Source organism: Somniosus microcephalus, chromosome 10 (assembly GCF_052327205.1).
Source record: "Somniosus microcephalus isolate GS21.2 chromosome 10, FLI_Smic_1.0, whole genome shotgun sequence".
Taxonomy (NCBI): Eukaryota; Metazoa; Chordata; class Chondrichthyes; order Squaliformes; family Somniosidae; genus Somniosus; species Somniosus microcephalus.
Window position 1 is genome coordinate 10937053 of NC_140996.1, and position 26799 is coordinate 10963851.

The 26799-nt window shown below is 49.6% G+C and overlaps 1 protein-coding gene across 3 annotated transcripts in view; it reads right to left on the reverse strand.

Annotated features, from left to right (window-relative positions):
• farp1 (FERM, RhoGEF (ARHGEF) and pleckstrin domain protein 1 (chondrocyte-derived)) overlaps positions 1–26799 on the reverse strand; it is a 372795-nt gene that overhangs the window by 317268 nt on the left and 28728 nt on the right. For 2 of the 3 annotated variants that reach the window (XM_085998432.1, XM_085998434.1), the window contains exon 2: positions 25707–25915. In XM_085998432.1, the coding sequence (XP_085854558.1) occupies positions 25707–25889 (183 nt within the window). In that variant the 5' untranslated portion in view covers positions 25890–25915. The remainder of the gene's footprint in view (positions 1–25706; positions 25916–26799) is intronic. The other variant, XM_085998433.1, reaches the window with a different exon arrangement.

Genomic DNA, 26799 nt, shown 5'->3' on the forward strand with positions numbered 1-26799 from the left:
CCTGTCCGTTCCCCCGGGGGTTGTAGCTGGTGGTCTGGCTTGAGGCAATACCTCTCATGAGCAGGTACTGACGGAGTTCGTCGCTCATGAAGGACGAGCCCCGGTCGCTATGAATATAGCTGGGAAAACCGAACAAGGCAAAGAGGTTGTGCAGGCATTTAATGACCGTAGCGGTGGTCATGTCCGGGCAGGGGATGGCGAAAGGGAAACGGGAGTACTCATCAACTATGTTGAGGAAGTACACATTACGGTCAGAGGAGGGGAGGGGCCCTTTAAAGTCGACACTCAGGCGCTCAAAGGGGCGGGTGGCCTTGATCAGGTTTGCTCTGTCAGGCATATAGAAGCGCGGCTTGCACTCTGCACAGACTGGGCAGCTCCTGGTCATGGTCCTGACCTCCTCGATGGAGTAAGGCAGGTTGCGGGCCTTGATGAAGTGGAAGAACCTGGTGACCCCCGGGTGGCAGAGGTTGTTGTGGAGGCCCCGTAGTCTATCGATCTGCGCGTTGGCGCATGTGCCTCGCAATAGAGCATCTGAGGGTTCGTTGAGTTTCCCGGGCCGGTACAAGATGTCGTAATTGTAGGTGGAAAGTTCAATTCTCCACCTCAAAATCTTGTCATTTTTGATTTTGCCCCTCTGCTTATTATTGAACATAAAAGCAACTGAACGCTGGTCAGTAAGCAGGGTAAATCGTTTTCCAGCCAGGTAGTGCCGCCAGTGGCGCACCGCCTCCACAATGGCCTGGGCCTCCTTTTCCACAGAGGAGTGTCTGAGTTCGGAGCCCTGGAGGTTCGTGAAAAGAAGGCCACGGGTCTTCCCGCCTGGTTAAGGGTAGCGGCCAGGGCAAAGTCGGATGCATCGCTCTCCACCTGGAAGGGGATGGACTCATCCACCGAGTGCATGGTGGCCTTGGCAATGTCATCTTTTATACGGTGAAAGGCTGAGCGGGCCTCCGCCGTCAGGGGAAAGGAAGTGGACTTGATAAGTGGACGGGCTTTGTCCGCATAATGAGGGACCCACTGGGCATAATAGGAAAAGAAGCCCAGGCACCTTTTGAGGGCCTTGAGACAGTGGGGCAGGGGAAGATCCATCAGGGGGCGCATCCGGTCAGGGTCAGGACCGATGACTCCGTGTTCCACCACGCAGCCAAGGATAGCGAGGCGGGTTGTGCGGAATATGCACTTTTCCTTGTTGTACGTGAGGTTTAGGAGTTGGGCCGTGCGAAGGAACTTATCAAGGTTGGCGTCATGGTCCTGCAGGTCATGGCCGCAGATGGTCACGTTGTCCAGGTAGGGAAACGTGGCCTGTAACGCATTCTCGTCGACCATCCGGTCCATCTCCCTCTGGAAGACGGAGACACCGTTGGTGACGCCGAAAGGAACCCTGAGGAAGTGAAAAAGACGGCCGTTTGCCTCGAAAGCTGTGTACTGGCGGTCCTCAGGGCGGATAGGGATTTGGTGGTATGCTGCCTTGAGGTCAATGGTAGAGAAAACAGATATTGCGCTCTCTTATTAACCATGTCGGCTATGCGGGGGAGAGGGTATGCGTCCAACTGGGTGTACTTGTTGGATAGCAAAATACTGCAGATGTTGGAAATCCGAAATAACAACAGAAAATGCTGGAAAAACTCAGCAGGTCAGGCAACATCCGTGGAGAGAAATTTGAGTTGACGTTTCGGGTTGGACCCTTCTTCAAAACTGGAAAGAAAAGAAACTAGATCGGAGGCAGGGCTGCGATCGGACAAAAGAATAAAAGAAACAAAAGAAGTAAAAGAGATTAGAAGCTAGACGAGATGGTGATAGGCTGGGATTAGGTGTAAAGTGTACTGGCAGGGCAAAAGATAGCTGCCAGGTGTGAGAGCGAAACAAAAGGAAAGGGGGGGGGGGGAAAAGGAGTGGAACAATTACAAGAGAAAATGAAATGGGGGCCGAGCTTATGATCTGAAATTGTTGAACTCGATATTGAGTCCGGAAGGCTGCAGACTGCCTAATCGGAAGATGAGGTGCTGTTCCTCGAGTTTACGTTGAGCTTCCGTGGAACAATACAAGAGGCCAAGGACGGTGAGGTCCGAGTGGGAATGGAGCGGTGAATTAAAGTGACAGGCGACCGGAAGCTCGGGGTCACCCTTACGGACTGAACGGAGGTGTTCCGCAAAGCGGTCACCCAATCTGCGTTTGGTCTCCCCAATGTAGAGGAGACCGCATCGTGAGCAGCGAATACAGTATACTAGATTGCGAGAAGTACAAGTAAATCGCTGTTTCACCTGGAAGGGGTGTTTGGGGCCCTGGACAGTGGGAAGGGGGGAGGTATAGGGGCAGGTGTTACATCTCCTCCGCTTGCACGGGAAGGTGCCAGGCGAAGAGGAAGGGCTGTTTGGGGTGATAGAGGAGTGGACTAGGGTGTCTCGGAGGGAGCGGTCCCTGCGGAATGCTGAAAGGGGAGGGGAGGGGAAGATACGTTTGGTGGTGGGATCACTTTGGAGGTAGCGGAAATGCCGGAGGATGATCCGTTGAATGTGGAGGCTGGTGGGGTGAAAGGTGAGGACAAGGGGAACCCTATCGTGGTTCCGGGAGGGAGGGGCAGGGGTGAGGGCAGAAGTGCGGGAGATAGAACTGACACGGTCGAGGGCAGTGTCAACCACAGTAGAGGGGAATCCTCGGTTGCGGAAAAAGGAAGACATGTCTGAAGCACTGCTACCTGGACTACACTTCCTCCCACCCCGCTTCCTGTAAGGACTCTATTCCATTCTCCCAGTTTCTCCGCCTCCGCCGTATCTGCTCCGACGACGCCACCTTCCACACCAGTGCTTCAGACATGTCTTCCTTTTTCCACAACCGAGGATTCCCCTCTACTGTGGTTGACACTGCCCTCGACCGTGTCAGTTCTATCTCCCGCACTTCTGCCCTCACCCCTGCCCCTCCCTCCCGGAACCACGATAGGGTTCCCCTTGTCCTCACCTTTCACCCCACCAGCCTCCACATTCAACGGATCATCCTCCGGCATTTCCGCTACCTCCAAAGTGATCCCACCACCAAACGTATCTTCCCCTCCCCTCCCCTCCCCTTTCAGCATTCCGCAGGGACCGCTCCCTCCGAGACACCCTAGTCCACTCCTCTATCACCCCAAACAGTCCTTCCTCTTCGCCTGGCACCTTCCCGTGCAAGCGGAGGAGATGTAACACCTGCCCCTATACCTCCCCCCTTCCCACTGTCCAGGGCCCCAAACACCCCTTCCAGGTGAAACAGCGATTTACTTGTACTTCTCGCAATCTAGTATACTGTATTCGCTGCTCACGATGCGGTCTCCTCTACATTGGGGAGACCAAACGCAGATTGGGTGACCGCTTTGCGGAACACCTCCGTTCAGTCCGTAAGGGTGACCCCGAGCTTCCGGTCGCCTGTCACTTTAATTCTCCGCTCCATTCCCACTCAGACCTCACCGTCCTTGGCCTCTTGCATTGTTCCACGGAAGCTCAACGTAAACTCGAGGAACAGCACCTCATCTTCCGATTAGGCAGTCTGCAGCCTTCCGGACTCAATATCGAGTTCAACAATTTCAGATCATAAGCTCGGCCCCCATTTCATTTTCTCTTGTAATTGTTCCACTCCTTTTCCCCCCCCCCCTTTCCTTTTGTTTCTCTCTCACACCTGGCAGCTATCTTTTGCCCTGCCAGTACACTTTACACCTAATCCCAGCCTATTACCATCTCGTCTAGCTTCTAATCTCTTTTACTTCTTTTGTTTCTTTTATTCTTTTGTCCGATCGCAGCCCTGCCTCCGATCTAGTTTCTTTTCTTTCCAGTTTTGAAGAAGGGTCCAACCCGAAACGTCAACTCCAATTTCTCTCCACGGATGTTGCCTGACCTGCTGAGTTTTTCCAGCATTTTCTGTTGTTATTTTGGGTGTACTTGTTGATAGTCTGGCTGTAGTCGATGACCAGGCGCTGCTTGTTGCCGGTCTTAACGACTACCACCTGAGCTCGCCAGGGGCTGGTACTACCCTCAATAATCCCCTCCTTCAGGAGCCGCGTCACCTCAGATCTTATAAAGGATCTGTCCCCGGTGCTGTATCGCCTGCTCTTTGTGGCGATAGGCTTGCAGTCGCGGGTGAGGTTAGCGAACAGGCGGGGGGGGGGGGGGGTGATTTTGAGGGTGGAGAGACTACAGGTGGGGCACGGTGGGCAATTTTAAAAACTGCTGGTTGCAGACAGTGAGTGGGGGGAAAGGTCCACCGTATGTCAAGGTGACACTCTTAAAGTGACAATGAAAGTCCAACCCCAGCAGAACGGCAGCGCAGAGATGTGGCAGGACGAAGAGCTTTACATTTTTATAAACGGAGCCCCTCACCGAAAGGGTCACTACGCAGTAGCCGCCGACATCTGCTGAGTGAGATTTTGAGGCCATGGAGATCCGATGGCGCGCTGGCAGGACCGAGAGGGAATAATGCCGTACCGTATCAGGGTGTATGAAGCTCTCCGTGCTCCCGGAATCAAAAAGGCAAGTTGTGGCGCGGCCATTTACTTGGATGTCCATCGTGGACCTGGCTAGCTGATGGGGTCTGGATTGATCCAGCGTAATGGAGGCCGCTGTGGAGTCGGGAGCATCGCTGTAAAACCCCGGTGAGGTGGTGGGTGAGTCGGGGGCCCGTTGGCAAAATGGTGGACAAAATGGCGGCGCCCATGACGATCCCGATCCCCACGAGGCTGGAGGAAGGCAAGATGGCCGCTTCCCACGAATCGCAAGCGGCGCTGCTGAAGGTAGGGGTCTTCTGACTTCTGCAGACGCCAGCGTAGTGTCCCTTCTTACCGCAGGCAGAGCAGACAGCATTTTTCGCCGGGCAGCGCGCCCTGGGGTGTTTGGTTTGGCCACAGAAATAACATTTCTGGCTCGGGCGGGACATCGCTGCAGCAGTTGGGGCCGGGGCCCGGGGCGGCGCCACGTCCCAAGATGGCGGCGGCCGCGACATCCACGAGGCGGCCGCGTGGTCCGGGGAGTAGGCCTCCATGTTCCGATGGGCTACGTCCAACGAAAGGGTGAGTGAAATCGCCTTCTTCAGGTCGAGCTCGCTACTTTCCAGCAGTCGCTGCCGTGTGTGAGTGGACCTGAGGCCCGCAACGAGGGCGTCCCGGATGAGCTCCTCCGTATGTTCCGTGGCTGATACTTGCTTGCATTCGCAGGCTCGGCCGAGTTCCTTCAGCGCCCGTATGTGTGCTTCTGTGGGTTCCCCGGGCTTTGGTTGCGGGACCCCAGGAGATGTCTTGCGCAAACATAGTTGACCGGGCGTGCATATTGTTCCTTTAAAATGTCGATAGCCCCCTGGTAGCTCGTAGCGTCCTGGATAAGGGCAAAAGCTCGGTGGTTTACTTTCGAATTCAGCACCCTGAGCTTGTCGGCGTCGGTGGCGACGGTCTCGCCGGATGCAGCCAGAAAAGACTCAAAACAGTTCAACCAGTGTGAGAACTTAGCAGGCGAGTCCGGTTCTTGCGGGTCGAGTTCCAGGCACTTGATCTTATGTATCTGCATCATCGTTATTTTTTTTTTTTGTCAGTAGTTAATAAAATTGATGCGCTATCGATTCTAATAAAAGGCTGAGTAGAGTTCAGAACAACAGGCTTTTATTAACTACTGAATGCAACTACAAACAGATCAGGACTATGCCTCTAGTGGACGACCGAATGGCAGAGAGCTGCCGTGCAGCCGTCCTTATACCAGGTAGCCAAGGGCGGAGTCAGCTGAGGCATAGTCAGGTATAACAGTGAAACAAGAGTGAACGACAACAACAACAATAGTGAACACCGTGAACGACAGTGGTTTACCACAAGTGTCAGCCTAGATTTTTGTGCTCAAGTCCCTGGAGTGGGACTTGAACCCACAACCTTCTAACTCAGAGGCGAGTGTGCTGCCCACTGAGCCACAGCTGACATATGTGGAATAAAAAGCTAGTATCAGTAATGGTGAACATGAAACTACCGGATTGTCATAAAAACCCATCTGGTTCACTAATGTCCTTTAGGGAAGGAAATCTACTGTCCTTACCCGGTCTGGCCTATATGTGACTCCAGGCCCACAGCAATGTGGTTGACTCTTAACTGCCCTCTGAAATGGTGGCTCACCACCACAAGGGCAATTAGGGATGGGCAATAAATGCCGGTCTTGCCACCGACGCTCACATCCCATGAATGAATGAGAAAAAAGTTTTGCGTTGTGGGGGCGGAGAGGGGACCAGAGCTGAAACTGACCAAACTTATCATTGAACTTAAGGCCCTTACAATCAGCATCACAGCATTCTGGGCTGGATTCAAACCCAGGTTCCAGAGGTGGGCACCCGGCATTCCCAACCAGGAAACCACTTATTCCTTCCACACACAGACAGATCAGTCGTGACCTCCCAGCAGCCGCCATTAACCTTTGAGTTGATATAGAGATAAAATAGAATTGGCTTGTGAACGATTAGATGAAATTTATGTTGCAAGTAATATTATTTGCATATGCATTTATATAGCGCCTTTAACATAGTAAAACGTCCCACGGTGCTTCACAGGAGCGATTATCAAACAAAATTTGACACCGAGCCACGTCAGCAGATATTAGGACAGGTGACCAAAAGCTTGCTCAAAGAGGTAGGTTTTAAGGAGCGTCTTAAAGGAGGAGAGAGAGGCGGAGAGGTTTAGGGAGGGAATTCCAGAGCTTAGGGCCCAGGCAACAGAAGGCGCGGCCACCAATGGTGGAGCGATTATAATCAGGGATGCGCAAGAGGGCAGAATTAGAGAAGCGCAGATATTGCGGGTGGGGGTTGTGGGGCTGAAGGAGATTACAGAGATAGGGAGGGGCGAGGACCATGGAGGGATTTGAAAACAAGGATGAGAATTTTGAAATCAAGGCGCTGCTTAACCTGGAGCCAATGTAGGTCAGCGAGCACAGGGGGTGATGGGCTCAAAAAGGGAAAAAAAAAAAATCACACTACAAACATTTCTTCCCACTCCCCCACCCCAGTTATAACAACTTGTATTTATCCAGTGCCTTTAGCGTAGTAAAACGTCCCGAGGCGCTGCACAGGAGCGATTATCAAACATAATTTGACACCGAGCCACATAAGGAAATACTAGGGCAGGTGACCAAAAGCTTGGTCAAAGAGGTAGGTTTTAAGGAGGGCCTTAAAGGAGGAGAGAGAGGTAGAGGGACAGAGAGGTTTGGGGAGGGAATTCCAGAGCTTAGGACCCAGGCAGCTGAAGCTTTTAATCTCTGGCTTACATACACCACACTATTCTCTTAACCACCCCCCCCAAAAGCTTAGTGCTCTCTGCTTTTTTGCTTGACCAGGCCTCCTCCTACTCCCCCTCATTTCATCCTCTGTTAAAAATCAAGTGAACAGGTGTTTCTCTCTTTCTCAACTATCGGACACATGAAGAGACCATCCTTCGTCCGAGAGCTTCCTAAGCTACTCTAGGATATAGAAACACTTATACAAATGCTGCAAATGCCCCCGATACGTTTAACACACGCTTATAATTTTAAGCAACTCAACCACTTTAATTATACTCCCAAACTCCTCAAGATATTTATCATCGACAACACTATCCCACAGATTTTAATTTCTAAAAGTGCGTTTTCTATTTTCGTGCTTCAACTATACGGGAGAATTTCTGCTTTGACAGATTGAGAAATTCCACAACTCAAGCCTGCAATTTTGCATCCTTTAATTTAATGGGCAGAATATCACAGGATGGGGATGCGCAACTTCCCTCTGTGTGTTTGCCAGAGTTTAAAAGTGGATAATCTTCCGCTATATTTCATCCACTGTCAGGTTTATTTTATTTTTGAACATCAGCCGTGCATTGGAAAAGCTCACTCGCCTCATTTAGGTCCACTGCAAAAGCCGAACTTAGCAGCAGGAGAAATACAGGTTACCCAATGAAAGCACGGAGTCGAGACGTATAAAACAGCAGAGACCAGCAGAGCGCTCGGGGACTCCCGGAGAAAGGTCGGGGACTCCCGGAGAAAGGCCGGGGACTCCCGGAGAAAGGCCGGGGACCAACACAAGGAGAGCAGGGTAGCATTTCTGCATGCATAGCTCTGAACTTGTACTGGTATCTTTGAAGCTTGAAAACGATGGTCTTTCTACTTCCATTGGGCGTGGTCTGAGCGCTCTACATGGAAAAATACTGAACACTGCAGAAGATGTGGCGATAGACTCTCTGGGTATTTCATGCTACTTTTCTCTTCCATTCCTCTGGTAGCCCAACTATACATTGGTTAGTTACACAGCTTTTCCATTATCTCTCCGGATCATCCAGCTTGTGTCCTCCAGCCATTAACTTTTTGAATTCACCATATTTCCTCGATTGTTCCCACACCTGATCTTCCGTCTAGGACTGACATTTTTCCAGGTTTCCGATTCTAAAACTTAATTTTTTTTCAGTTCATATATCTGGAACTCCGGGACCACATGCCCTCTTTATTGAGACGGGTTGTTATAGTTTTCAGCTCCTACACCACACTAGGACCAGTCTGGAATGACGAGACTCGGTGAAGTTGCAACTCTGCGCCAGAGCAGCCAACCGCTCGCGATATCCCTTCTTCTTCTCCTCTCCAACCTGCTTTCCCATTGCAGTAAAAAAGAAAATTGACACAGCTTATAATGATTTATCACGCAGAATATTAATGAATGTTAAACTAGGATTTTACGCATTGATGGGTTTAACGACATAGCAAAACGTCCCAGGGCGCTTCACGGGAGCGATTATCAGACAAAATCTGACACTGAGCCACGAGGAGAAATTAGGGCAGGTGACCAAAAGCTTGGTCAAAGAGGTCGGTTTTAAGGAGACTCTTAAAGGAGGAAAGAGAGGTAGAGAGACGGGGAGGGAATTCCAGAGCTTAGGACCTCGGCAGCTGAAGGCACGGCCGCCAATGGCGGAGCGATTAGAATCGGGGGATGTGCAGGAGGCCAGAATTGGAGGAGCGCCGAGATCTGAGAGGGTTGTAGGGTTGGAGGAGGTTACAGAGATAACTTACTATAGGGGAGCCTTACACAGGTGGCTCCATCTTCCTCATATTTTTAATCTTCTTTGTACTTTGCGACATGTTCGTTGCTTGTCCCCTCTCTTTTTTCTCGTTCGTCCAGTCGCTTTTGTTTCTCGCCTTTATTCACTTTCCCGCTCTCGCCTTTAATTTTCCCTCTCCTCCCCTTTCATCGTCTTCCCTCTATTTTATGACAATTCCCTGTTTAGATTATGTTCTTCCTGCCTCTCAAGTGACTATTCTCATCAAGTCCTTTAGAGAGGGTGCAGGAGAGGATTTAGGAGAATGATTCCAGGGATGAGGGACTTCAGTTATGTGGATAGACTGGAGAAGTTGGGGTTGTTCTCCTTGGAGCAGAGAAGGTTGAGAGGAGATTTGATCGAGGTGTTCAAAATCATGAGGGGTCTGGACAGAGTAGATAGAGAGAAACTGTTCCCATTGGCGGAAGGGTCGAGAACCAGAGGACACAGATTTAAGGTGATTGACAGAAGAACCAAAGGCGACATGAGGAAAATCTTTTTTACGCAGCGAGTGGTTATGATCTGGAATGCACTGCCTGAAAGGGTGGTGGAGGCAGATTCAATCACGGCTTTCAAAAGGGAGTTGGATAAGTATCTTAAGGAAAGAAATTCGCAGGGCTACGTGGAACGAGCAGGGGGAGTGGGACTAGCTGAAGTGCTCTTGCAGAGAGCCGGCACGGGCTCGATGAACCGAATGGCCTCCTCCTGTGCTGCAACCACTCTATGATTCTATGAGTTATGATAATCTGGAACGCGCTGCCTGAAAGGGCGGTGGAAGCAGATTCAATAGTAACTTTCAAAAGGGAATTGGATAAATACTTGGAGGGGATAAATTTGCAGGACTACGGGGAAAGAGCAGGGGGGGGGGGGTGACTAATCGGAGAGCTCTTTCAAAGAGCCGGCACAGGCACGATGGGCCGAACGGCCTCCTTCTGTGCCGTATCGTTCTGTGGTTTTTCATCTGCTCGGTGTCTAGATGATGGGCATCAGCGATGAACGGTATTCCAGATAACCCTGTTGTGCCCTTCCCCAACATGCACACACTTTTGTGTGGTCACACAGAAGCATTGGATAACAATCAAGAGTGGGAAACCGGGCTGGTTTCCCCCCCACCCCCACCTCACCCCTTTCTAGTATAAAGGTCGCAGTTCAGGTGTCTCTATCAGCACACTTTTCTACAGGGTTGCCAACCTTCCAGGGTTGCCCTGGAGTCTCCAGGAATTGAAGATTAATCTCCGGGACACGCTCTCCTGCAAATGGCAGGTGATGCTCGATCAATTGTTAATGTTAAATCTGAGATTGATAGATTTCTGTTGACCAAAGGTATTAAGGGATACGGGCCAAAGGTGGGTAGATGGAGTTAGGTCGCAGATCAGCCATGATCTCATTGAATGGCGGAACAGGCTCGGGGGGCTGAATGGCCTCCTCCTGTTCCTATGTTCCTACATAACATGTGTGTACACACTGGTGCGTGTGCACTTGCGCATGTGCGCGACAGAGAGAAACAAAACTAAATCAAAGCAAAAAGAAGCTCGATGGAGAAAGAAAATAACTTCAAATTGAGGGAGAGACCGCGATCAACAAATGAAATTGGAATGACAGCTGGCCAGGAAGTGGTATTTCCTTGAACGATATTTACTTTTATGTCAGACTTCAAATTAAGTGGAGCCTCGGAACAAACAGCGGCTCAGAGGCACTCGGTCTCCCAGGATTTCAGTTCTGGAAATCTAAATTTAGCTTCTCAAGTCAACCCGCAGAATTGATGTAACGTAAACATGTCGGATAACGCCACCCTGTGAAAGGAGGGGCCAAGGATGAAATCTAGCGGGGAAACCGCCAATGCAAACATGTGGGAATAAACATAGAAACATAGAAGATAGGAGCAGGGGTAGGCCATTTGGCCCCTCGAGCCTGCGCCGCCATTCAATGAGATCATGGCTGATCATCCAAATTCAGTACCCTGTTCCTGCCTTCTCCCCATATCCCTTGATCCCTTTAGCCTTAAGAAATATATCCAACTCCTTCTTGAATATATTTAATGAATTGGCCTCTACTGCCTTCTGTGGTAGAGAATTCCACAGGCTCACCACTCTCTGGGTGAAGAAATTCCTCCTCATCGCTGTCCTAAATGGCTTACCCCTTATCCTTAGACTGTGACCCCTAGTTCTGGACTCCCCCGCCATCGGGAACATCCTTCCTGCATCTAGTCTGTCCAGTCCGTTTAGAATTTTATAAGTTTCAATGAGATCCCCTCTCATTCTTCTAAACTCCAGCGGGTACAAGCCCAATCGACCCAATCTCTCCTCATACGTCATTCCTGCCATCCCAGGTATCAGCCTGGTGAATCTTCGCTGCACTCCTTCCATGGCAAGAACATCCTTCCTCAGATAAGGCGACCAAAACTGCACACAATACTCAAGGTGTGGTCTCACCAAGGCCCTGTACAACTGCAGCAAGACATCTTTGTTCCTGTACTCAAACCCTCTCGCTACGACGGCCAACATACCATTTGCCTTCTTAACCGCCTGCTGCACCTGCATGCTTACCTTCAGCGACTGGTGCACAATAACACCCAGGTCTCTTTGCACTTCCCCTTCTCCCAATCTATTGCCATTTAGATAATAATCTGCCTTCCTGCTTTTGACACCAAAGTGGATAACCTCACATTTATCCACGTTATATTGCATCTGCCATGCTTCTGCCCAATCACCCAACCTGTCCAAATCATACTGGATAATAGAAGTAAAAGCTCATGCAGAAGATGTACTGACTGCGTTGGGAGAGGTAGGAATGGAACCGAGCAAGGGGGGGGCCATGAAGGTGGGCCACAGAGGAGAACGAGGATCGAGGTTATCGATCCCCGTCACAATACCGCAGAAAGATTCAGGAAGGTAAGGAGGGATAGCACAACACAATTGCAATCACAAAGGACGTCAACAACAATTGTATTTATATAGCGCCTTTAACATAGTAAAACGTCCCAAGGCGCTGCACAGGAGTATTTTAAGACACAAAAAATAATTTGACACCGAGCCACATAAGGATAAATTAGGGCAGGTGACCAAAAGCTTGGTCAAAGAGGTAGGTTTTAAGGAGCGTCTTAAAGGAGGAAAGAGAGGTAGAGAGGCGGAGAGGTTTAGGGAGGGAATTCCAGAACTTAGGGCCCAGGCAACAGAAGGCACGGCCGCCAATGGTCAAGTGATTATAATCAGGGATGCTCAAGGGGGCAGAATCAGAGGAGCACAGACATCTCGGGGGGGGGGGGTTGTGGGGCTGAAGGAGATTACAGAGATAGGGAGGGGCGAGGCCATGGATGTCTCAGGCGACTTTGACCAGGGTCGCCCCAATGCTGTGGGCAAAGCAGAAACTAATTGGTCAACTTCATCATTTATTACTATTATTATTGCTGTGATGTGGAACGCGCTGCCTGAAATGCCGGTGGAAGCAGATGCAATAGTAACCTTCAAAAGCAAATTGGATATGTACTTGAAAAGGAAACATTTGCAGGGCTCTGGGGAAAAAGTAAGGAGTGAGATTAATTGGATCGTTCCTTCAGAGAGCTGGCACAGGCACGGTGGGCCGAATGGCCTCCTTCTGTGCTACCAGCAAATTTGCCTCCACTGTCCTATAAACCAGGTGGGCTCCAATTCAGAAATTGGAGAGCTCGCCTTCTCTCTCCCTCTTTCGTCTCAAATCAGCTTCCAATGGGACTGCAGGAAAGTGGAGGCAAAGAGAGAGTGACGCACAGAAGTCAGTTTGGTGCCATTTTCCTACAGACAAGATACAGCATGAAAAGGCCCACTTGTTCCTAGTGCTTTCCCCCCACCTCCCAAAAAAATAGATTGTATTCATTAAAACAAATCAAAATATATGTAAAAAAGAAAACTTAAAGGAAGACTTGCAATTATATAGCACCTTTCGCAATCTCAGGACGTCCCAAAGCGCTTTACAGCCAATGAAGTATTTTTGGAGTGGAGTCACTGTTGTAATGTAGGAAACACGGCAGCCAATTTGCGCACAGCAATCTCCCACAAACAGCAATGTGGTAATGACCGGATAATCTGTTTTAGTGATGTTGGTTGAGGGATAAATATTGGCCCCAGGACACTGGGGAGAACGCCCCTGCTCTTCTTCAAAATAGTGTCATGGGATCGTTTACGTCCACCTGAGAGAGCAGACGGGGCCTCGGTTTAACGTTTCATCAGAAAGACGGCACCTCCGACAGTGCAGCATTCCCTCAGCACTGCACTGGGAGTGTCGGCCTGGATTTTTGTGCTCAAGTCTCTGGAGTGGGACTTGAACCCACGACCTTCTGACTCAGAGGCAAGAGTGCTGCCCACTGAGCCACGGCTGACACTTACACACATAAATATAAACCAAAAACCATTCTGTACATCGCAAGGTCATATCACAGTTCACAAGCACTTTGAGAAACATCGTTCCAGGTTAACGTTGGCACAGATAAGTCCATTTCTATCCAAACACTCACTGCATGTAACATATAACCCCAGTGCTACACAAAGTGCCTCTGCTTACTGTCCTATGAAAGCACCCCATAAATGTATCTCCAGTGCCTCATTTATCCATTCCCAATCAAACAAGCCCCCTTGGGGTATCCGGTTTCCTGTTTTTCCACAATGTTTCGAACAGCAGCCTGTCTTTAAACGCTGGATAATGTAGAAAGCAGACATCCACCCTACTGAACTGGTTTTAATCAACACCCACTTCTCTCCTGCACATTCCAGAAGGAATGAATAGCTTTTGTCTAGCCAGGGGCTGAAGACTACATCGCAATGACCGCTCACAGTTGCGATTTCAATTAGTCCCACATTGCAAGGTGAAAGATTGTCTTTAAATGCTGCTCATAAAACACTGTGCCCAGATACAACTGGAAACAGTTGTTCTGATGTACTCCTACATAATAATAATAATAATTCAACTTTATTGTCATTACACAAGTACATGAACAACAAAATGTGATCTTGCAAGCTCCCATGAGTCCAGTACAAATAACATTAACATTAAACGTAAATAGCACCGTCCTGGGAGAAGCAAAGCCGCTGCGTCGGTGCGCGCTGCCATTCCATTTCCACCATTCCTCCTGTCCGACAATCTTCAGCCCACCGCCCGGGTCTGCTCACCAGCCGCCCCTCCCGGGGCTCCTTCCGTGACCTTCTGCACCTGGTCTTCCCCCCTCCAGGTATTTAACCAGGCCTGGCTCTGCTTAGCTTCCAAGCCTTGCCAGTGACCCTGTCCCTAGTCCCAGGAACAGGAACATGGAGCAAAGGTACAGAAAGTGCCAAGATGTTACAGTAGACATTTTATGCTCAGCCAGTAACCCACTAAACATAGAAACATAGAAGATAGGAGCAGGAGTCGGCCATTCGGCCCCTCGAGCCTGCTCCGCCATTCAATGCGATCATGGCTGATCATCCAAATTCAGTACCCTGTCTCTGCTTTCTCCCCATACCCCTTGATCCCTTTAGCCTTAAGAAATATATCCAACTCCTTCTTGAATATATTTAATGAATTGGCCTCTACTACCTTGTGTGGTAGAGAATTCCACAGGTTCACCACTCTCTGGGAGAAGAAATTCCTCCTCATCTCTGTCCTAAATGGCTTACCCCTTATCCTTAGACTGTGACCCCTGGTTCCGGACTCCCCCGCCATCAGGAACATCCTTCCTGCATCTAGTCTGTCTAGTCCTGTTAGAATTTTATAAGTTTCAATGAGATCCCCTCTCATTCTTCTAAACTCCAGCGAGTGCAAGCCTCTCTCAATCTCTCCTCATACGTCATTCCTGCCATCCCAGGTATCAGTCTGGTGAATCTTCGCTGAACTCCTGTTGTCAAAAGTTTGTCTTGAGCGATAACCCATCTTTTTCTGTAATATAATATTTGCCAATCATTGCAAGGGCCAAGTAATGAAACACGACATTCATCTCAAGTTCGATGCCGAGTCAACGACAACTTGTGCCTTTAACACAGGAAAATGTCCCAAGGCACTTCACAGAAGTCTTATCAAACAAAATTTCACACTGTGCCGCGGAAGGAGAGCAAAAGAAAAAAAGGACTGTGCCGCGGCTGATTTAAGGAGCGTCTTCAGTTCAGTTCAGTTCAATTTTATTTGCCATATGTAACCAGTACAAGTACAATTACAATGGAATGCTTACTCCCCGTAGGGACGCGTCAGCTATACATACAGCGCCGTGTTCAGAGTCAATACAATGTCTTCCCGTGGCAGTGGGAGCACGATGTCCCTCAGCCGCTCCGTCCTCCTCTTCATCGCGGCCTCCTCCTCACTGTTGCCGGCTCCACGTGTGGTGGCCTGCTTCTCCCGCTCACGATCCGACCTCTGGCCGCCGTGCCTGGCTCCCCCCCTCCCAGTCGGACTCTGAGTTTCCCACCATGGAGCTGCCAGCCGACGTGCTGCAGCGGGTCGTCGTGGCTGCTGCTGCTGCTCGTTGCGCTGCGCTGCCTCCGCCCGACTCGCCGAACACATCGTCGGGATGTGAATGCTCCAGTCGCCGCGGCCTCCTCCTCACCGTCGCCGGCTCCACGGTCCAACACCTGCTTCTCCCACTCACGGTCCGGCCTCTGGCCGCCATGCGCGGCTCCCCTCCTCCCAGTCGGAATTCCTTCCCGCCGAGGAGCTGCCGGCCGACGTGCTCCAGCGGGTCGACGTGGCTGCTGCGGCTAAAGCAGGGGGGACGTGGAGAGGCGGAGAGGTTCAGGGAGGGAATTCCAGAGCTCAGGGCCCAGGCAGCTGAAGGCGCGGCCGCCAATGGCGGAGCGATTAAAATCGGGGATGTGCAAGAGGCCAGAATCGGAGGAGCGCAAAGGTCTCGGAGTGTTGTAGGGGTGGAGGAGGTTACAGAGAGAGGGAGAGGCGAGGCCATGGAGGGATTTGAAAATCAGGATGAGAATTTTAAATGTGAGGTATTGGTGGACCGGGAGTCTGTTGTCAAAGGTTTGTCTTGAGCGATAACCCATCTTTTTCTGTAATATAATATTTGCCAATCATTGCAAGGGCTAAGTAATGAATTTTGTGTAATAACAACAGAAAATGCTGGAAAAACTCAGCAGGCCAGGGCAACATCCGTGGAGACAGAAACAGAGTCGACGTTTCGGGTTGAAACCCTTCGTCAGAACTGAGAGAAAAAGGCAGGAAATGAAACAGATTAAAAGGCAGTTTGGGGGCTGGGAAATGGGGGAGGGGATGAAAGAAGAGACATTAAGAGATATTCAAGGTGAGACGAGATGGTAATAGGTCAGGTAAAGAAACAAACAATGGCGCTAGATGAAGTGTGAAATGCACTGGCAGAGTGAGAGACAGCTGCCATGTGGGAGAGAGAAAAATAAAAGGAACCTCCTTTTGGTTTGTGCCTTTTCCTTTTTTTTTTCCTCTCTCCCACATGGCAGCTGTCTTTCATTCTGCCACAGCGCATTTCACACTTCATCCAAGAGAAGATGTGCTCGAGTCTCTGGAGCGGGACTTGAACCCACAACCTTCTGACTCAGAGGCGAAGGTGCTTCTCACTGAGCCACAGCTGATACTCGTGAATGATTAAGACTTGAAAGCAGTGCTTCCTTGCCCGTTTAGGTCCCGCTGGCGCGAGATCATGCCTAGTGCTCAATTACTTGTGCCTTTTGCGTGTCAGCCATGGGGCCGATATTTATCCCTCAACCAACATAACAAAAACAGATTATCTGGTCGTTGTCACATTGCTGTTTGCGGGAGCTTGCTGTGCGCAAACTGGCTGCTGCGGTTCCCATATTACAATAGTGACTACACTTCAAAAAGCACGTCATTGGCTGTAAAGCGCTTTGAGACGGCCCGTGGTCATGAAAGGCGCTATATAAATGCAAGTCTTTCTTTTTTCTTTTTAAAATGCCGCACACTAATTGCTAGCTAGACCCCTCCTGCCCCAGCCTATACCTGGATAGCCCAAAGCGCTCAATCTGCTGCTGTTTCCCCTTGCACATATTGAAGACACTTTTTGTTTGTGTCTGTTCTTCTCCCCCACATGGCAGCTGTCTTTCATTCTGCCAGCGCAATTTACACTTCATCTAGAGTCATCCTTTATTCCTTAACCTGCCCCATTACCACCTCCTCTCGCCTTGACTATCTCTTAATCTCTCTTAACCTCTCTCGCCTTCTATCCTATCACAGACCTTCCCTTTTGTTCCTTCATCCCCTCCCCCCTGTCCCAGCCCCAACACTTGCTTAAAAATTTGATCTATTTCCTGCTTTTTTTCCAGTTCTGACGAGGGGTCATCAACCTGAAACGTTAACTCTGTTTCTCTCGTCACAGATGCTGCCTGACCTGCTGAGTATCTCCAGCATTTTCTGTTTTTATTGAAGATGCTTTGTCTGCTTTAAGGAGTGACGGCAACTACGCAATTACATTGCAACAGCCTTAGTCACTGGAAAGATCGGTCAAAATATCCCTTTTTTCAATTTAAAACAGCATCGTTTGATCAGTAACTCCAGCCCAGTAAGACACTATACACCAATGAAACCAGCTAGCACCCCTGCCCTTCCCCCTCTACCCTGGATATGAATGTGGTCCACCGACAGAGGAAGTTTTAGAATTCCCCACTCACAAGTAAGAGATCAATAATCAATTACCCTCCGAGCCCTACCACTTCTGCCATAGTCTAAGGTTAGGTTTGCGGTCAAACATATTAAAGAGAGATTGCCCAAGTGAATGAATCCAACCTGATTGTGTTTGGGGAAGGTGGAAGAGGGAATAGAGGCAGTCGACTAGCATCTCAGGCAGTCAGTCAGAGATACTTATCGCTCAGAATACAGCAAGAGATAAGCGACAATTTGCTTTTTATATAACCCCAGGACCCACTCTAGTGCTGCTAGCTCCCAACTCACGGGTCTCACACAGGACTGCTAAGAAAGACAGGCTTGCATTTCTAAAGCACCTTTGGCAACCACCGGACGTCCCAAAGCGCTTTACAGCCAATGAAGTACTTTTTGAAGTGTAGTCACTGCTGTAATGTAGGAAACGCGGCAGCCAATTTGCGCACAGCAAGCTCCCGCAAACAGCAATGTGATAATGACCCGATAATCAGTTTCAGTGATGTTGATTGAGGGATAAATATTGGCCCTGGACACCGGGGAGAACTCCCCTGCAAAATAGTGCCGTGGGATCCACCTGGGAGAGCAGACGGGGCCTCGGTTTAACGTCTCATCTGAAAGACGGCACCTCCGACAGTGCAGCGCTCCCTCAGCACTGGGAGTGTCAGATTCGATTTTGCGCTCAAATCTCTGGAGTGGGGCCTGAACCCACTGACCTTCTGACTCCGAGGCGAGAGTGCTGCCCACTGAGCCACAGCTGACACTAACCTTCCGGGATTGCCTGGGAGTCTCCAGGGTAATGTTCCCTTCACGCAGCGCTCCAGGAATCCCGTGCAGCCGCCTTTTCAATCAAAAACCGCGCATGTGCGGTTAAAGGGACCACTTAAAGGGGCCTCACGGCACCAGAAATATTACAGGGAACATTGCTCCAGCGTTGCCTGGGCGTTTCCAGGAATGAAAGTTCAATCTCCAGGACACTTCTACAAGCAACACCTGGGAGAAAAGTCATGGGGCATTAAAAAAAGTGTTTCATTCATTTTCACAGCGTCAGCCAATGTCTCAGTGGGCCGCACCCTCACCTCTGAAATCAGAAGGTTGTGGGTTCAAATCCCACTCCAGAGACTTGAGCACAAAAGCTAGGCTGACACTCCAGTGCAGTACTGAGGGAGTGCTGCACTGTCGGAGGTGCCGTCTTTCGAATGAGATGTTAAACCGAGGTCTCGTCTGCTCTCAGGTGGATGTAAAAGATCCCATGGCACTATTTCGAATAAGAGCAGGGGGAGTTCTCCCCGGTGTCCTGGTCAATATTTATCCCTCAATCAACATCACTAAAAACAGATTATCTGGTCATTATCACATTGCTGTCTGTGGGAGCTTGCTGTGTGCAAATTGACTGCCACGTTTCCCACATTACAACAGCATATACACTTCAAAGTACTTTCTTTGAACACATTGGTTGATCAGCTCTATTGGAGATGGAGAACAAGAAAGGCCGTTTGACTGGCAGGTCCCCAGTCGTCAAGAAACATCCAATCGGGGAACGGTTTGTGCGCCGCCAGGACACGTGAAGAAATCTCCTGGAAATCGTTCAAAGCAGAATTGGCAACCCCAGTCTCAGGTGGCCCAATGTAAACTCACTGAAGGCTTTACGGGTGCCTGCTGGGGATAAACTGGTTAAAGGAGCACCTTCTGTGGCATTAGTACATGCTTGAACAGGCACCGACATGAGAAGAACTTTTAGGCCGAAGTAAGCTTGTCTTTATTTTGAAGATCAGCACCAGCCCCTCACCATAGGGACAGGAAGAGGCCATTTAGCCCCTCGAGCCTGTTCCACCATTCAGTGAGATCATGGCTGATCTGCGACCTAACTCCATCTACCCGCCTTTGGCGCATATCCCTTAATACCTTTGGTTAACAGAAAGCTATCAGTCTCAGATTTAAAATTAACAATTGATCTGGCATCAGCTGCTGTTTGCGGAAGAGAATTCCAAACTTCTACCACCCTTTGTGTGTAGAAGTGTTTCCTAATTTCACTCCTGAAAGGTCTGGCTCTAATTTTTAGACTATGCCCCCTAGTCCTAGACTCCCCAACCTGCAGAAATAGTTTCTCTCTATCTACCCTATCTGTTCCCCTTAATATCTTGAAAAATTCAATCAAATCACCCCTTAACCTTCTAAATTCTAGTGAATACAACCCTAATTGTCTAATCTCTCCTCGTAATTTAATCCTTGGAGTCCAGGTACAGGTAGACTATCCTTTATCCGAAAACCTCGGGACCAGCCGTGTTTCGGTTTTCGGAAAATTTCGGATTTCAGAAGGTATTTTATAAGACTGGGAAATTTGTCGGGGGTGGGGGTCGGCGGGGGTCGGGGTCGGCGGGGGGGTCGGGGTCGGCGGGGGTCCGCGGGGGGTCGGGGTCGTGCGCACGACTTACGCTGACCCTCTGCTCAGCCTAAGTCGTGCGCCACTCTGGTCATGTCGTGCGGGGGTCCGCGGGGGGTCGTCGGGGGTCGGGGTCGGCGGGGGGTTGCCAGCGGGGGTCGGGGTCGTGCACACTACTTACGCTGAACGAAAAAACCTTCGGTTTTTAGAGGGTTTCGGTTTTCGGAAGTTCGGATAAAGGGTAGTGTACCTGTATCATTCTGGTAAACCCACGCTGCACTCCCTCCAAGGCCAGTATATCCTTCCTAAGGTGTGGTGCCCAGAACTGCTCACAGTGCTCCAGGTGTGGTCTAACCAGGGTTTTGTACAGCTGCAGCATAACTTCTACCCCCTTGTATTCCTTGCCAGCTATTTTACTGGGAGCATTAACGCATTTAAGATAAACCGGTTAACGTCTTCCATTAAAACAGGGGGAAGAAGAGGGGAACTTTAGGAGAAGCGTGTTAAGCTTTCGTTTGATAATTTAGTGGACAGCCATTTCCATCCACCGCATCTTCTCTCTCCAGAAACTCAGCGAAATATCTTTTCAAGCTACGTGCACTGTCTGCTTCACTTGCCTTCCCTGGGAACCTATTGCACTATTCAATTCTGGGTCGGACGAATAATTTTCAACTGACCTCCCTGCTTACTCCCATCTTCCCAATTTTTTAAAGCTCGTGTCCCTGGTATTTGAACTCTTCACCGGAATGAACAAATTGCCGAGATCAATTTCCTCATAATCCAGTACTGCTGGTGTCCGATTAGTGCCTTACAACAATCGGACCTCTTCAAGTCTGTGCGCCGTCTCCTTGCCAATACAGCAAGTACATAGAAACATAGAAGATAGGAGCAGGAGTAGGCCATTCGGCCCCTCGAGCCTGCTCCGCCATTCAATGAGATCATGGCTGATCATCCAAATTCAGTACCCTGTCCCTGCTTTCTCCCCATATCCCTTGATCCCTTTAGCCTTAAGAAATATGTCTAACTCCTTCTTGAATATATTTAATGAATTGGCCTCAACTGCCTTCTGTGGTAGAGAATTCCACAGGTTCACCACTCTCTGGGTGAAGAAATTCCTCCTCATCTCTGTCCTAAATGGCTTACCCCTTATCCTTAGACTGTGGCCCCTGGTTCTGGACTCCCTGGCCATCGGGAACATCCTTCCTGCATCTAGTCTGTCTAGTCCTGTTAGAGTTTTATAAGTTTCAATGAGACCCCCCCTCATTCTTCTAAACTCCAGCGAGTATAAGCTCCTTGTTCACCATTGGCTTTACCCACAGCTTAAGCATGCGCTGACATTTTCATAGATTTATTCACCACGACTTTGAGCTCTCTTTCCTGATCAGCCGGGGCTCAGTGGGCAGCACTCTCTCGTCCTTCGAGCCAGAAGGTCGTGGGTTCAAGTCCCGCTCCATGAGACTCGAGCACATAATCTAGGCTGACACTCCCAGTGTCAGCGCTGGGGGAGCAGTGGTGCACTGTTTCGGATGAGACATTAAGTCGAGGCTCCTTGCCGGGAGCTTGCTGTGCGCAAATTGGCTGCCGTGTTTCCTCATTGAAATCATTGTGGACTTCAGGAAGTCTAAAGGCGGAAGTCACACCCCCATCCACAGGGCTGTGGTGGAAAGGGTGGACAGCTTTAAGTTCCTCGGAGTCCACATCACGGAAGACCTCTCCTGGTCCCTCAATACCTCCTCCTTGGTGAAGAAGGCCCAGCAGCGCCTATATTTCCTAAGGAGGCTGAAGGGATGTAACCTGTCACCCCTGATCCTCTCTAACTTTTACCACTGCACAATGGAGAGCATCCTGATGAACTGTATCACAGTATGGTATGGCAGCTGTAGCTACTATGACCGGAAAGCCCTGCAGCGGGTAGTCAAAACTGCCCAACGCATTACCGGCACCCGGCTACCGACCATAGAGAACATCTACCAGAAACGCTGTTTACGGAGGTCACTGACCATCATCAAAGACCCTACCCACCCCAGCCACAGTCTGTTCGCCCTCCTGCCATCTGGGAGACGCTACAGATGCATTCGCACCCGAACGACCAGATTTAGGAACAGCTTCTTTCCCAGGGCTGTCATCCTACTGAACTCCACAAATAAACTCTAAAGCCTGCACATCTGCCAATGCACTTTATTATGTTTATGCTAATGTATTACAAGCCAAATGAATGTTGAATGTTTAAATGTCTTAATCTAAATGTACACTCTCTGGAGCCGCAAGCCTACATTTCGTTGTACTGCACTTGTGCACTAACAATGACAATAAAGTTGATTATTATTATTATTACAACAGTGACTACACATCGAAGCACTTTGGGCCGTTCTGAGGTCGTGGAAGGTGCTATATAAAATCTTTCATTCTTTGATCTTTGTCCTTTGATCATCGTATTCCTGCTCCTTATGTTCTAGCTCCTTTAGTTTTATATTTATACAAATTAAACTGCATCTGCCACCCATTCGTCCAGTTACCCGAGGCCTTCTAAATCCACTTGCATTGTCCCTCGTTATTTACCTCGTCTCCTATTTTGGAATCATTTGCAAACTCAGGTGATTTTCTTGCAGCACCTGTATCCAACTCTTTCTTCTTAACAATGACCTTCCTTGTATCGGTCAAGATTGTTTTCGATGTCATGACAAAAAAGAAAAGACTTGCATTTCTATAGCACCTTTCAGACCACCGGACGTCCCAAAGCGCTTTACAGCTAAAGGAAACACGGCAGCCAATTTGCGCACAGCAAGCTCCCACAAACAGCAATGTGAAAATCACCCAGATAATCTGTTTTACATTAGCAAAATACTGCGGATGCTGTAAATCCGAAATAACAACAGAAAGTGCTGGAAACACTCAGCAGGCCAGGCAGCCTCGAGGAGAGAGAAACAGAGTCAACGTTTCGGGTCGAACCCTTCGTCAGAACTGGGAAAGGTTCGGGAGGAGAGATTTTTAAGCAGGGCAGGGAGGAGGGGAGGAAAGAACAAAGGGAAGGTCTGTGATAGGCTGGAAGGCAGGAGAGATTGACTGACAAAAGGGATGATGGCGCGAGGCAAAAGGAGAGGTAATGGGACAAGTTAAGAAACAAAGGATGGCTCTAGATGATGTGTGAATGATGATGGCAGCAACATTAACAGCTACCGTGTGAGGAAACAAGAGAGAAAAAAACTACAGGGGCCAATTTATAGTCTGAAATTGTTGAATTCGATGTTAAGTCCTGAAGGCTGTAAAGTGCCTAATCGAAAGATGAGGTGCTGTTCCTCGAGCTTACGTTAAACTTTGTTGGAACAGTGCAAGAGGCCGAGGAAGGTGAGGTCTGAATGGGAGCGGAGCGGAGAATTAAAGTGACAGGCGACCGGAAGCTCGGGGTCACGCTTGCGGACTGAACGGAGGTGTTCCACAAAGCGGTCACCCAATCGATGTTTGGTCTCCCCAATGTAGAGGAGACCGCTTCCCGTGCAAGCGCAGGAGATGCAACACCTGCCCTTTTACCTCCTCCCTTCCCACTGTCCAGGGCCCCAAACGCTCCTTCCAGGTGAAACAGCAATTTACTTGTACTTCTTGCAATTTAGTATACTGTATTCGCTGCTCACGTTGACTCTGTTTCTCTATCTTCGATGCTGCCTGACCTGCTGAGTGTTTCCAGCACAATCTGTTTTACATGTTGGTTGAGGGATAAATATTGGCCAGGAGACCGGAGAGAACTCTCCTGCTCTGCTTCGCCATGGGATCTTTTACGTCCACCTGAGAGCGCTGACGGGTTAACGTCTCATCCAAAAGACGGCGCCTCCGACAGTGCGGCGCTCCCTCAGTACTGCCCCTCTGACAGTGCAGCGCTCCCTCAGTACTGCCCCTCCGACAGTGCGGCACTCCCTCAGTACTGCCCCTCCGACAGTGCGGCACTCCCTCAGTACTGCCCCTCCGACAGTGCGGCGCTCCCTCAGTACTGCGCTGAGAGTGTCAGTCTGGATTTTGTGCTCAAGTCTCTGGAGTGGGGACTGTGAACCCACGACCTTCTGACAAGTGATGCTTTGTTAATATTCTCTTTCTTTACACGGCTATTTTCCACTTTCATTATTCACCAATCACACAAATCTTTCTTCCCACTCTCAATTTTCTCCGCAATGAATGTCAATCAGAAATAATTCTTCACAAGCACATTCTGGCAAAAGAAACTTCTCGGGAGATAACGACGCCCATTACAGACCCAGAAAAATAAAATTCTGAACAAAAATTCAAGAGAAAAGAAATGGCACGTTATCCATGAAGATGCCCAGCCCAGCTTCCAATCTTCCCCTTCAATACCCACGCTGAACAAGGGATGTTGGTATTGGGGGTGGTGGGGGAGTCCAGACTGGGGCGGCCCCAGGGCTCACTGTCTGGACCACCACTGGATCTAATTCACCTCAAATGATTTGAATCAGAAACAGAGCAACTGGTCAAGTTTAGAGATGGTACGAAATTAGGAAGGGCAGCGGAATCGGATGAGGCAGCTCAGAAATCCCAGAGCAAGACGGATAAAATATGTAAGCAGGCTCCGAAGGCAGCAGACAAGTGTAAAGTAGCGGAGCTTGAACCCGCAACCTTCTGACTGAGAGGACAGAGTCAAGCCCTGAGCCACTCCGACACTGTACATCAGGGTGTGCTAATCTCTAGCCTGATTCTCCAATCTGGCCAGCCGGGCTTAGTGCTGGGAACCTCACGTCATAAAATACCCCTTCTAAAGAGCCAGAAATAGCTGATGAGCATGAGAAACGTGGCTGCAGTGTGTACCATCTACAAGATGCACTGCAGCAACTCGCCAAGGCTTCTTCGGCAGCACCTCCCAAACCCGCAACCACTTCCACCTAGAAGGACAAGGGCAGCAGGCGCATGGGAACACCACCACCTCCAAGTTCCCCTCCAAGTCACACACCATCCTGACTTGGAAATATATCGGCCGATCCTTCATCGTCACTGGGTCAAAATCCTAGAACTCCTTCCCTAACAGCACTGTGGGAGTACCTTCACCACACGGACTGCAGCGGTTCAAGAAGCCGGCTCACCACCACCACAAGGGCAATTAGGGATGGGCAATAAATGCTGGCCTTGCCGGCGACGCCCACATCCTGCGAATCATTTTATTTAAATGAGCGTTGGTTATAAATCACCACTAATCAGACCACAGAACAAATACAGAAGAGGGGTTCTCTATCACTACGGCTCAAAGACACAACAGCAAACCAAAAAAGTACCAAAGGATTCCGACAAAGCCACCGGGCAGCGGCAAAGTGCTCCCTTACAGTCCTGCTTCCTATTGTCAATGTAAATAGGAAAAGAACAACGCAAGCATCAGGGCAACGACCTTTGAAACGTTCAGCAAAAAGTGTTAGAGGGCACGTCAGCAATAACAACATGCGCAGTTGGGTAATGAGCTGGAAACGGGCAGTCGGGAGTCTGTACAACTCACCCATGTTGCAAAGAAATGATGAATTAGAAGATCACTGGCCATAAACCGCAGCAGCAAGTCGTGCCACAAACAACACCAATTAATATAAACCAAAGCACACAAGCAATAGCCATCGCCCTTTAGTAACGAGCGTGTGTGGGAGGGGAGGGATGAGAGTTCCAGCCCTCGAGGGTCCGTTTCTTGCGCTTATTCGAAAAGGTAAATCTTACCGAAATTTCATACACTTCCTGGGTGTCGTCAAGCAGCTGGACCTTGATGGGGACAAGTTTGCCGGAGGGCGAGCTGGGAGGTCGCTGGCCAGGCTCCAAGGTGCTGATCCCGGTGCTATCCTGGCCTCCCAGCCGGGCTCCAGGAGTCTGAAGCGAGTGGTGTGTCAGCTCCACATCCGCCATATTTATAGTTACGGTGGCCCGCTACGCTGAAAAGAAGGAAGGAAAAGTAAGAAATACGGAAAACCACGGATAATTGAAATTAAGTTTAATATTAGTGTCAGCTGTGGCTTAGTGGGCCGCATTCTCGCCTCCGAGTCAGAAGGTTGTGGGTTCAAGTCCCACTCCAGGAACTTGAGCACATAAAGCTCAGCCGACACTCCCAGTGCAGTGCTGAGGGAGCGCTGCACTGTCGGAGGTGCCATCTTTCAGATGAGACGTTAAGCCGAGGCCCCCCGCTGCTCTCTCCAGTGGACGTAAAGGATCCCATGGCACTATATAGAAGAGGAGCAGGGGGAGTTCTCCCCGGTGTCCTGGGCCAATATTTATCCCTCAACCAACATCACAAAAACAGACTATCTGGTCATTATCACATTGCTGTTTGTGGGAGCTTGCTGTGCGCAAATTGGCTGCCGCGTTTCCCACATTACAACAGTGCCTCCACTTCAAAAAAAAAAGTACTTCATTGGCTGTAAAGCGCTTTGAGACGTCCGGTGGTCGTGAAAGGCACTATAGAAATACAAGTCTTTCTTTTTTCTTTATATAAACACAATGTATTTTTCTATCGATATCTGTTGCAGCCTCCAGCATGCACAACGGAGGAGTCCCTCTACACACAGGTCATATATAATCGTTCCAAGTGAAATTTCAAACGTGTTTTCGCTGGACGGCCTTCCACAGCACAGAAACAGGCCATTCGGCCCAACTGGTCCGTGCCGGTGTTTCTGCTCCACACGAGCCTCCTCCCACCCCTCTTCATCTCACACTATCAGTGTATCCTTCTATTCCTTTCTCCCTCGTGTGTTTATCCAGCTTCCCCTTAAATATATCTATATACTATTCGCCTCAACCACTCCCTGTGGCAGCGAGTTCC